This window comes from Benincasa hispida, chromosome 5 (genome assembly GCF_009727055.1).
Source record: "Benincasa hispida cultivar B227 chromosome 5, ASM972705v1, whole genome shotgun sequence".
In the NCBI taxonomy this organism is placed as follows: Eukaryota; Viridiplantae; Streptophyta; class Magnoliopsida; order Cucurbitales; family Cucurbitaceae; genus Benincasa; species Benincasa hispida.
Window position 1 is genome coordinate 13,308,420 of NC_052353.1, and position 12,865 is coordinate 13,321,284.

Consider the following 12,865-nt stretch of genomic DNA (forward strand, 5'->3'; position numbering starts at 1 on the left):
AACAAACTGAATCCCCAAATAAGAAGTAAGCAAATAACAAAAAATCATTCTTGGAATGAAAGAAACCATGAAAGAGCAAAACACCTGAAAACTTGGTGCTTGCTTCAAGCCGTAAACCCATTTAAACATTTACAAACCATTATATCCCTCCTTACTATCAGCCCATTGATCAATCTTATAGTCTAAAGGAAGTGATATATACACCTCAAAAAACAGTAGACAACATCAAGTTAGCTAACGTCCAAGTATAAAAGGCTATCAATGATAAAGGAATCTTAACAGGTACTTGTTAAACAAACAGGAGATAGATATATATTTTTTATGAACAACCGAAGTTTCATTGAGAAAAGATGGAAGACTACACCGGCCTACAAAAGGAAGACAGTCTACAAGACTGGTCTCCAATCAAACAAAATAAATACCTAATGGATAATCACAAAAAGTTCAGTCGCAGAAGTCCAAAGGGAGATGTTGAACCTAACATAGGAGTTAAGACCCCACACGATACTCGAATGGCCTCTCAAATCCTTTAAAAATTCTATTGTTTCTTTCTCCCCAAAGCCTCCAAATAATGGCACACATCCCAGCTTGCCGCAAAAACCTTCCTTTCTCATGAAAAGGAAGATGGAGAAGGAACTCCTCACTCTATGCCTGGCCAAACCAAAACCAAACTTCCCAAAAAACTTGCTCCAAAGTGCATTAGCATAATCACAATCCCAAAGAATATGATCTAGATTCTCCACCTAAAAAACAAGATATCAAGCCCTTCTTGTTGTGGAGAGAGAGCGAGAGAACGGAGGAACAAAAAAAGAAAAATGCCATTGGCTCTTCTTATCATATAGCCCCCTTTGCAACAAGCCAACAAGCCAACAAGCCAACAATCCACTGTTCCATGTAGCTTATACTTGTGCTTTACAAGGTAAACTCATTAACAAGAAATAGCTTTATGACAATTTCAACTACAAGGCTTGTTGAAAATAAAAATGACTTGATTGAAGATGATTGATTGACCTGACATGTCTACCTCTTTATGTTCAAAATTTTATAACAGAGGTCAAGGGATTCATCAGCTTGATAATCATATTCTTCTATCATTAAACACTCTTCATCGGTAGCTATTGAACAATAACAACTATAGTAATTAAAGAACAAATTGGCCTCATAATCTATGTCCTATATACCTCATGGTGTGCATTTGATGATGGTAAGGCTTCTAATTTAAGCTAAGTAGTAAACAAGTTCAAAAGTATTAACTTATAGGTATGAAGCTGAACCATACCATGTCAGCATCACAGGATAATTTTCTTCCCAAGACAATAAAAACTATGTTAAATATTGCTCTTTCAAATATAGAGTATTGTAGGAACAAATGAGAGGCAAATTTTCAGATCCAACAAAGTCTCAGTTTTAACATTGAACCGTTCATCCTAGCAAGGAGTTAGCAAATAGATATTGTATTTCAAATTGCACTTTCAAGATCCTAAATGTATGCTGCACAAGAGCTTCATAATTGTTTGGATCATTTTCTTGAAAAAAAAAAAACCTTTGAATGATGGAAGTAATAATCCCCAAGTATATGTAAGCTCAGATACTTCATTTTATCTTGTAATCTATAACCCAGAAAATGATTCTTCCATAACATAAATCTCCTTGTTTTGTTAGTATTTCTATCAATCACTAAATTGGTTAGAAGGAGCAACAAACAAAATTAAGAAGAGCCTCAAAGATGCAGCTTCCAATTCATAGATCTTCTATCCCTTTCCCCTTTCGCTATTGAAGAGAGCCACAATTTACACAGACAATGGCTTACTACCATTTGAATCCATATAATCCTCTGTTTAGATGGGATTTCTCTATGGAGTCCATTAAGTAAATCCAACACAAGAAAGATTATCAAAAGATTTGTTGATATACGGTTATGGGCCCACCACGCTTCCGCTGCGCCACTCTAATTTGTTCATATACGGTTAATTTTGATGGTATTTATTCTTATAAATTTGTATTTACATGAAAAAAAAAAGTAAATACAATGACGAGTGTTAAACTAAACACATATACTTCTTTTAATTTAATTCTATTTTCATATCTTACATGGACAACTTCCGATTTTCAAGTAACCAATGTTTTAATTCCTTCTTTATTTCTTTCCCAAAAAACAGAGATTCCTCTTTTTATTTGTATGGCTTCTCATAGATTATATTAATAAAGTTTTAAAAATTAGACTGATAATTTAGATTTATTACTTTTACAAAAATGCCAAAAAACAAGTTAAGCCCATAAAATGTCAAAACAGTTCGGATACACCTAATACAACTGATATATACTTGATACGCATTTGATAGACTACTGATATACATTTGATACACTTGATACACTTGAACTATTAGTATATACCTCATACACTTGATACATTACTTATACACACTTAATAAACTATTGATAGATACTTGATATATTATTGATACACGGTTGAAAATGATTAGTTATTTTAAGTGTTTTAAATTGAAGGGTATTTACGTAAATAAAGACTTGTGACAATTTTGGAATTAAATATATCTTCTTTAATTAAGGCTATTTTATGTTGGAAATGGAGGGGCTACCACATAAAGAGGAGAGAGAGGGAGAGAAATGAGAGAGAGAGAGCAGCATGCATACGATGATGTTTTCCCTACCAACTATACACCACCATCGATCAACTTCACCACCTCCTCACTGTCGCCGCCTTTGCCCACAATTGTCCAGTTCAACCTCTCCTTCCCAGAGCTCACAAAGGGAGTTTACTAGAATGAAAATGGAAATCGATGAGCAAGGTGTTTGGCAATCAACAAACAAGCAGTGGTACAACGAAGCAGGTAGCGGTGATTGGTCGGACGGCTTGGAGATAAAATGTGAGAGTGAGAGAGAAGAAGATGGAAGGTGAGGATGAGAGAGAAGACTGAGAAGGAATCTGTGAAGATGAAAAGTTGCCACATCTGTAAATGGAAAAAGTGTGCCCATGCTTGCAAATCCGTAAACTCAAATTGTCACCCAATACAATTTTTCTTATTTCTATATATAAATATTTTATATTTAGGGGAAAAATTTTACTTGTATCTTCACTTTTTAAGTCTAAACTTTTAATTTCATAAAGTTTCATCTTAAATTTAGATAAATGTTATAATTGTTACCTTGACCATGAATAAATGTTACAATTTTTATTTTTCAATAGTTATACGTTTGAGGAATTTTAAAGAAAAACCACAGGTTTTAAAATATTAGACATTCAGTCTTCAAGTCTTGAGTTTGGTTTCTATTATATCATAATTTCAAAATATTATTCATTTTACTTCAATTTGGTACTTAGATTTTAAGATTTACACTTTTAACCTTGATTTTTTTTTAATTAAATATTCAAATTTTTTTCTTAGTGTTAATGTGTATTAATTAATTAACAGAATTATAATCAATTAAATTGTGCTATTTTTCCATTATTAAAATTTAATTTGATTTCACTTCATAATTGTCTTATTTATTTCGTGTGAAACTTATCGACTTGAGTTTAACTTGACTAGTTAAGGCATATATATTCTCAAATATAAAATTAGGCTATTTTTCCATTATTAAAATTTAATTTGATTTCACTTCATAATTGTCTTATTTATTTCGTGTGAAACTTATCGACTTGAGTTTAACTTGACTAGTTAAGGCATATATATTCTCAAATATAAAATTAGTGGTTTAAATCTCTTCCCCAACAATCTTCAATATTATCTAAAATAGAAAAATAGCGAGACATAAGCATTCACAAGTTCATGATTATAAAATCCTCCATATTGAAGGGTTATTATATCAATTTCATATTTCAAAAAAGAAATGAAAATAGTGGTTGATGATAAAAAAAAAAAAAATCCATATAACCATCAAATAAAATGAGGCAAAAAGGAAAATAAAAAAATTATTTCATTAAGCTTCTTTGAGATAGTATAAATTATAAATATTTTTTACATTCCTAAATATGGGCAGCTCAACTACATCATTGGTGTCTTTTTTTTACATATAGTAAGAAATATCAGTTTATATCTTTAAATGTTAGAAATTATATCACTTTAAACTCCGATTTAATAATTATATCAATTTATACTCTCAACTCTGGTAAATGTATCAAAACAAAATGTAATGAATAGAGTAAGCTGATACACTTATAAAAGATCATTATTCAAATCCTGCATTTAAAAAAAAAAATTAATTATCATTAACACTCTACATTTTGCTCCATTATTTTCACTTCACACCATATTTATCCAAACAAAAAGTAATGAAGAGTGTAAATCGATATACCTATAAAAGTTAAAGATTTAAATCGGTATAACCTCTAAAAAATTTAGGATGTAATTGATATTTTTTCAATAGAATTTTGTTAAAAAAAAAGACACTAGCTATGTAATTGAATCACCCATTTAGAATTGTAAAAAAAAAAAAAATTAATTATGATAATAAAAATGTGTTTCTATAAGCATTCGACATTTATGTAATTGACGTGTTGTGCGTCAGTCAAACTTCGGAGTGTCACGTTGCTTTAAGACAATGCTGCAGCATAATGCCAAATGCAACATGTTGTTCTGGCGCCATGCACAGCACTGCTCCATTTTGATAATTTTGGCCTCTTCTTGTTTGGTTGATGCATTTGAGCTTCGTTTTGGCCTGTTTTAGTTACTTCAATGCTTGATTCTCTATTTCGTTGATGTCCAATACTTATAAAATCACTAAATAAACACATGAAACTAAGATATGTCCTTAAATTAAGCAGAGGGAGATAACACATTTTTGGTACTATCAAATTTCCGTACTAATAAAATTAGAATCGTGTTTCGAGTGATTCAATGTTAGTTTTGAGTACAAACACGTGTATTCTCCTTCAAGTTTAGTAATTTCAAAAAGCACATAGGTTTTACGTCGACAAGCACACAACCTCCAATCGTTACCTTCTTTCCATAATTTGCATTTCACATCCACATATCTTGATCCGGTTTACCATAACAATTTGATACTGTTCTATCACACAATATTATTTTTTTTACAGCTATTTGTAAATCTTCCTTGGAGTCAAATAACATCCCTTTTTGTAGTGGACTTAGTTTTCTACCATCTTCTTCTTTCATCCAATGTTGACTCTTATTCAGAAATTGAATTAGTTATTTCTCAATCTATTTGGATGAATATCTTAGAATGTATTAACTTATTCTCATTTTATGCATTTGAATCGCCACATAATTCATCAATTTCTGACTCAATATCACTGTCCCCTCTATTTCCATATTCTAAGAAGATTTAAAATATTTAACAAACTTGTTTACAACGCTCTACAATTAAGAAAAAAATCATCCACACTAGTTTACTTAACAACCTGATATCAGTCCAACATTCAAAAAGTAAGTTCTAATAGCCCAATCCAACATTTGGTCCAAATAACGACCTAAAATATATCAAATCGGTCCAAAGTTTTTTTTTTTTAAAAAAAATGTACAAATACATATTTGTGATCAAATTAATCCATCCAAAATCTTAAAAAAAAAAAAAAAAATCAAACAAAAAGTCTAAAATCAAAGCATAAATCAATCCAAACAACAAAAAAAACTAATAGATCTAACAAATAATAGAAAGTGAGCTTAACTCAGTGATAATTGACATAGTCTTCTTCTCTCAAGTTTGAAGGTTCATCTTACACCTTCGTAATTGTTGTAATAAATTAAACCCCTCAAATGATCACAATTTTGTATTGTATCTCTGATAACATTCTCCATTGCATTGGTGTAAACATTGGATCATTAGTTATATATACATATATAACAGAAATCTAATAGAATTAAGTGAAGAAAAGAAAAGGAACGTCCTCATTTTGTAAACAAAGAAGAAAGTATTTTCTACATTTACAATTCTTCTTCTACTATGAGTGAGAAGAAATCAAACTTCACATTAAAATGATTTTTCTCTTACAAGTACACTTTAAAAGGGAGGAAATTAAAGAAAGTTCGTTTTCTTTTAAACTTTCATGTGCTTCTTCGATTTGGCATCAAAGAGAAACAATTATCTGGTCTAACAATTCAATGACAACCTTCAGAAAGTGTTGCTTGTCAATACTTGCGGACCAGTTCTGTACAACCTTGATAAACCAGAAGCATATCTGTATAAATAGAAGCAACAAAAGTTAACAAAAAAAGATCTCGAGCAAGACGGAAAAGTAGAGACGTCGTCGCTTAAAGTATAAATTCTTGTAGCGATTACCCGAAAACCAAGAGGAGTAGAGCTATAATCAGCAAAAAGTACTGATAACATTTGTGCTTGGATTTACGTTTCACATCAGCGCCTGGAGGGATGTACTTGTGGTTAACATATCCGAATTGCGGTCGGATTAGGAGGACGAAGCCGAGGAGAAAGCCTGAAATGAAGCCTCCGATGTGGGCGGAATTGTCGACATTTGGTACGAATCCGACTGCCAGGTTTAAGCCAATGATCAGAATCAAAGAGATCAGGGCTGCACACTGAGTTTCAATGACAAATAAATCATAAGTTCAAAAATGTTTATAGTACAATGGAAAAAAGGAAGGACTTTTTTTTTGGGTACCTTATTTGCATATATTGTCCAATTTGTGATGAGCTCAGAAAGCATAGCTCCCAAAAGCCCAAAAAGTGCACCTGAAGCACCAACTGATATGGTTGGACTTTCAGCTGAAACGAGACTTAGAGATGAAAGTAAACTCCCACCAAATCCAGAAAGCATATACAAACATCCTATTTTCACTGCCAAAACAAAAAAAATCACCAATAAAAGCAACGGCCAAGTATTAGTAAAATATAGCACAATGCAAAAAAAATTACAAATACAGTAAAATTTAGATCAAGCTTTTGGAGTTTATCAGTGATAAATCATATCTCTGGGAGGAGTCTATTATTAATAAAAGTCTATCAGCAATAGAGTCTCTCGGGTAGATTTTGCTATATTTACAATTTTTTAAAGTTGTTGCTATACATTTAATTACTATCCCTAAGAGTACCACTGATTGTAATTACCCTACAAAAATAAATCCCAAATGACTCAAAAAAAAAAAAAAAAAAAAAAAAAAACCAAATGGATTTTTGAGTTATTTCAATATGAGCCTCAAAATACATTATGACCAAGTTTGAGATGACTTCAAACATGTTTAAGAATGACTTTGAACATTATAAAAGTGGTTTTAACTCTTTCAAGATCACCTCCAAATATGTCATTCTAAAAAATAACATGTAATTTTAACCCTTTTTTTTTTCTTTTTTAAAATTCTTATACTATTTGGTTATATAATGAAATAGTAACTTGAGAAATTATAAAATCATGCCAAAGTGAGCTTAGCTCGGTGATAATGAGCATGATCCACCACCCTTAAGGTGGAAGCTTCAATACCTCTTCAATCGTAGATTAAAAAAGAAAAAAAATCCTAAAATCATTGAAGAACACTTGAACATTTCTAGGGAAAGCACAAAACCCAAAACAAACTCATGCTAAAAACATAGGCAGAATCTCTCCTTTTTTTAGTCATTGGATTACATATATGTGAAGGAAGAAAGTGAATGCTAAGAAAAGTGAAACAATGAATATACATAATATGGAATGACAATATGTCTTTTATGTTTTCAAAGTGCTTACAAAATCCAAATTCTTGTTCGAGGCGAACTCCTATGAAGAGAAGGCTGAGCATATTTGCAAGTAAATGAATAACTCCAGCATGAAGCCATATACAAGATACTAAGCGCCACGCTTCCCCTTGTTCTACTACTGCATCTTTGTCCAAAGCCCCATATCTTTTCAAACTGCAACACCATTTTCCAAATATTTTAAGCAAAACAAATCAAACAAACCATCACAAATAACAAAATTCTGCAAAACCCAGAAAAAAAAATCATTTTTTCTCTTCATGGGTCGTTCAATTTCATCCCCAATCACAAAACCCATATGCTAATTTTCCATATGAACGAATAATTACTCGACCAACGCTTTAATGACATAGATCGTTTCTAAATTCTCATGGAATCATCAGCCACATTGTTCTAGTCCTTCCAATAAGTTATCTCGTTTTGATTCTTACATGTTCATCGAAGGGCCGAGGAGAGGATTCTCCTGAAACGGTTGGAAGGAGAACCGGCCTAGCTCGGGGTAAAGAAGGCAGCGGTTCCTTCTGGTGGTGGCGGGGCAATTATTTTCATACAATGTGAAGACAAACATGGCCACATTGGCTATAAAAATGAGAGGCACCAGCCATGGGAACCATGGCTTGGGTGGGGGCGGATAATAGCTCGGCGGCGGTGGCATTGAGATGGGCTTGTGGACGTCATAGGACATCGACTCCATGTCGACCGACGGCAGTCTCTTTCCCATTGCGCGATGGTGGTGGTGGCAACGACAAAGGGGAAGGAGTGCACAATAGCGTCGACTACGAAAAATGCTATTGTGCACCAGTTGTTAGAGTGAGAGAGAAAAGAGAAATAGCCAAAGAATGGCAAAGAATGATTCTTGCTACGATGGTCGTTAAGTTAGGTACGTTTTCCCGCTAATAGAAAGTGGAAGATAACCAGAATGCCCCTTCTCATTTTACTGCCACAAAGGAAAATGATAAATAGTATTTTCTTTTTCCAATTATTCCTTCATTTTCTTTTCATAGTTACTTTTTCTCCGATTCCATAATATCTGAGTATCAATTCTCATTTTAGTTTAATTTTTAAAAGTTGTTAATTGAAGTTTAAAAATATTTATCATAATCCTCAAGTTTTAAAAAGTAATTAACTGGGACAAAAGTATTTATTTTTTTAAAAAAACTAGTATTTAACACACGCGATGCACGTGATATTTCTACCTTTTATCAATATCATGCTCGGTCACATTCATCTTTGATTTTTTTTAAGATTCGATCTTTGAAAATTTAGGTAGAGATAATTGAAGAAGTAACAAAAAAAAAAATGTTAAAATAATGGAGTGGTATAAGAAAAGTAGATTAATAAAGAATTCTTTCTATAGCTAGCACTGTAGAGTTGAAAAAAAGCTAAAGATAAATGTTAGATAAATCATTCTAACAAAAATATATAAAAGAAAATGGAAGATAATAAATAGAAAATACAAACATAGAGGGAAAAAAAGTATACCTAAACTTTAAAGTATAGAAAAAGAAACAAAAGATAGTTGTTGATATATATATAGTAATTAATATATTGTAAGAGGGAGAATTGTAATACTTTTTTAATTCTATTATTGATTATAATTAAAAATAAAATCACAAATTTTTAGGAAAAGAAAACATTTTAATTTTCAAACTTTGTAAACATTTCTAACACGAAAATCTATAAGAGATCACTATAAGAATTTTGGACTTTAATGTCAGTTTAAAATCGACAATAAAGGGTTTTAATGTCGATTGTCAACCGACATTAAAGCCCTTTAAAGTCGGTTTTCCAGAATTCTTGTCCTTTTTTTTTCAATTATTGTTTTTTTTTTTTTTTATAAATATCATGTCCGTTTTTTTCAATTATTGTCCGTGTATTCAACATAATTATTGTCCAATCCATTTTTAATGTCGGTCACAAAGTTAAAAATGACATGTCCCTAAAATCAAGGTAATCAACCTATACATGCACAAAATAAATTCTTAATTACTTGCTTTCACAAATCCATAATAATAAGTTACAAAAGAGGAATTAGAGATGATAATTTAACTCTAAAACCAAGGTAATCAATAAATTACCAAAACACATGAGTGTTACATAGCAAAATTAAAATTTTGATCCAAACAAGAGCGAGAACTTACTTTTAAACTATAAAATATAAACTAAAACTTGTAAATTGTCCAGAAATAACATAACCATTTCTTGCATTTGGATCTACCTTTCCATGTTCCAAATGGACCATAAATGTTGTGGAACCTCCCAATTTGGCACTCAATACCGAAATCCTTAGTATAATGTTTGCACAACTCCTCTGTAGCAAGCTTCTCCAAACCATAAGCATCTTGGAGCTACGAAACAAACATTAACACAGTTTTAATAAGCACACGTCTAACAGTTGTTTCGTTTCCAAATCATTAACATATAAGTAAATATGAACAATAGTTTTCAATTGCTTAAATTCAGGGTAGATGCAAGCACTAGAAGCCTAGAAAAACCTGCATTCACATGATAGAAAAACCTGCACTCACACTAGTAGCACAACTACAAATGTTACATTGTATAAACATGGGATAGGAACTCATACCTTGTCTTTTATCCAACCTTTCAAATTAAATAATGCTCTTTGACCTGTTTACATTACCAAAGTGACTGAGGCTTAAAACATGTCATGTTTAATTCTTAAGTTGCTAAAAAAGAAAACAAACTTTTATAATCACAACCTCTTTTCATTACCAATGTGCATAAATGGACATTCAAGGCAAAATTCTTGTAGTTCAAAGAAACAGGTTACGATACTAAATCTTTACTCCTTTGTTGCACCTGCAAAACAAGAAAACTCAATAGTTGAATATATGAGAGAATCTTCTTCTTCAAGATCTTGAAAAGAGAAGCTTAGTTACCTAGATATGAGCTACGAAGACGATGAAAAATTTCGACAGCATAACGATGCTACCATAACAAAACCAAAAATTTACCTTGAACCTGTTCAAAGAAACACATTCCCAATAATATTCCACAACCACTTATTCTCAAATCTAATTTCGAGATATATTTCGAGACTCATGTCCTTAGAGTTAGACTCTTTCTATAAATACTTCAAGAAAAGCTAACAATGAATAAAATACCTAACAGATGGAAACATATTACAAATCTAACATGTAGTTCGAGATATATTTCGAGACTCGTGTCCTTAGAGTTAGACTCTTTTATAAATACTTCAAGAAAAGCTAACAATGAATAACATTCCTAACAGATGGAAACATATCACAAATTTAACATGTAGTTCTATAGAGCAATAACAAAATCTAAACATCCAAAAATCAATCAATATATCAGGATTTACACATAACTAAGTTAAGAAAATACCTCTCTCTTCTTGCATTTCTCATAAACATCAAAATGATGTTCTTAAAATTTTCTCTTCTTCGAGCGGTGTTCTTCAAGACCTATAGTATTTGGAAAAAGAGAATTTCTCTAATACAAAATTAAATTTTGTTGCTTCTTCAAGTTCATAAATTGTTCTAAAACAATAATAGAAACAATTGCATAACACTTCTATTTCTCAAAAATTACGAAATGACTCCACAAATCCCTACACTACCCTATGTGAAGAATGTTTGAAGAAACCTATAAGGAGAGTTTTGAAGTACTAAACTAGAACAAAAATCTTGAAGTAAACAAACCCAAATACCCATTTTGCCTCTTTCTTCTTCCACTTGTTCTAAGTGTCTACTATAGAAACATACCCATTTTGCCTCTTTCTTGATGTCTTTTCTCTACAATCAAACAATATAGAAACTAAAAAAAAAAAATCTACAGACAAGTTTTAGGGATAGAAAACAAGAACAAAGAGACATTCCAATTGAAATTCACCAACTAAGGGAGTTGCATAACTGCACTTGGTACTGTTGGCCTACCAACAATCATTTGGCTACTTGAGCCAAGCAAGAGAACACTATTCAATATCAACTGGAAAAGATAAATTTATAAAAAAATACACATTAAAGCTTGCTTAAGATGAAAGACATAGAAGAACTATGGTCAATAACAATACATAAACTTACACAGATAATAAAAAAACAAATAGGCAAGGTATTAATAGCAAACATGAAAAAATCAGCAGAACAATATTCAATTGTGACAAGATCAAAGGTCTATAGAAACTAACAATAAGAACTTGAATAAAAGCTACCAAATGATGATATGTTTTACGTTTTCTTTGGTTAGTCTGAAGCAATTGTTCTTACTAAATAAAATACATCACTATGCATTTTAGCCTCATCTATGACAAGTTGAAAAGTGCAACTTCTCATATATGTAAAACAATTGCTTTTTAGGAGCTCTACTATATTTTGTCACACTATCATAAAAAACAAAGGAGCTCTTATATATTTATTCATCTAAAAACTTCTTTACAACCCATCAAATTAATGTTTAAGTTGAATTAGGAATGAGAGTTTGAATATTGCATGTAATACTAGAAATTTTAAAGAGAAAAAATGGAAATATGTTTGTCGGAGCAGGGGAAGAGAAGGCTTGATTTGTCATTGATGGTGTGAGTGTCGAAGGCTTGGTGGCAGTCCTAATTTATTGGCTTGCAACTATCACAAAAATCTTTGATCTCATTTATTAAAGCTCTATTTTCAAAAGTTAAAAGGTATTTATTAACATTTTTCTTTCCGAAGGATTCATTTTCGGTCAATTTTAAAAACTGAGAAGTAAAGTAGTGAAAATTACGAGGATATTTGGCCAAGAATGAACCTAGCGGCACGTGCGACGAAGACACGCGGACGATGACAGAACAAGCAGCAGATTCAGTGGAGACACGCGAATGACGACGGAACGAGCAGCAAATCCGGCAAAGACAAGTGAACAATGACGGAACGAGTAACAGACCCAACGGAGACACGTGAACGACGACGGAACGAGCAACAGATCTAGCGAAGACACATAAACGACGACGGAACGAGTAACAGATCCAGCGAAGACACATGAACAACGACGAAACGAGCAGCAGATCCAGTGGAGACATATGAACGACGACGGAACGAGCAGTAGATCCGGTGGAGACACGTGAACAACGATGGAACGAGCTGCAGATCAGATGGAGACACGCGAACAACGACGGAACGAGCAGCAGATCCGGCGGAACAATGAGCAGATCCGAGTGATTGGGTGCGCCGGCACGGGTTGCACG

The 12,865-nt window shown here is 32.2% G+C and overlaps 1 protein-coding gene across 1 annotated transcript; it reads right to left on the reverse strand.

Moving 5' to 3' along the window:
• Positions 1-5,998: 5,998 nt before the first annotated feature.
• Positions 5,999-8,587, reverse strand: LOC120078579 (RHOMBOID-like protein 5). Its single transcript, XM_039032859.1, has 5 exons — positions 8,100-8,587; positions 7,661-7,824; positions 6,602-6,777; positions 6,262-6,518; positions 5,999-6,160 (listed from the first exon to the last, which is right to left on the reverse strand). Exons 1-5 carry the CDS (start codon positions 8,387-8,389, stop codon positions 6,094-6,096), a joined length of 954 nt encoding a protein of 317 aa, XP_038888787.1. The 5' UTR covers positions 8,390-8,587; the 3' UTR covers positions 5,999-6,093.
• Between the last annotated feature and the right edge of the window lie 4,278 nt (positions 8,588-12,865).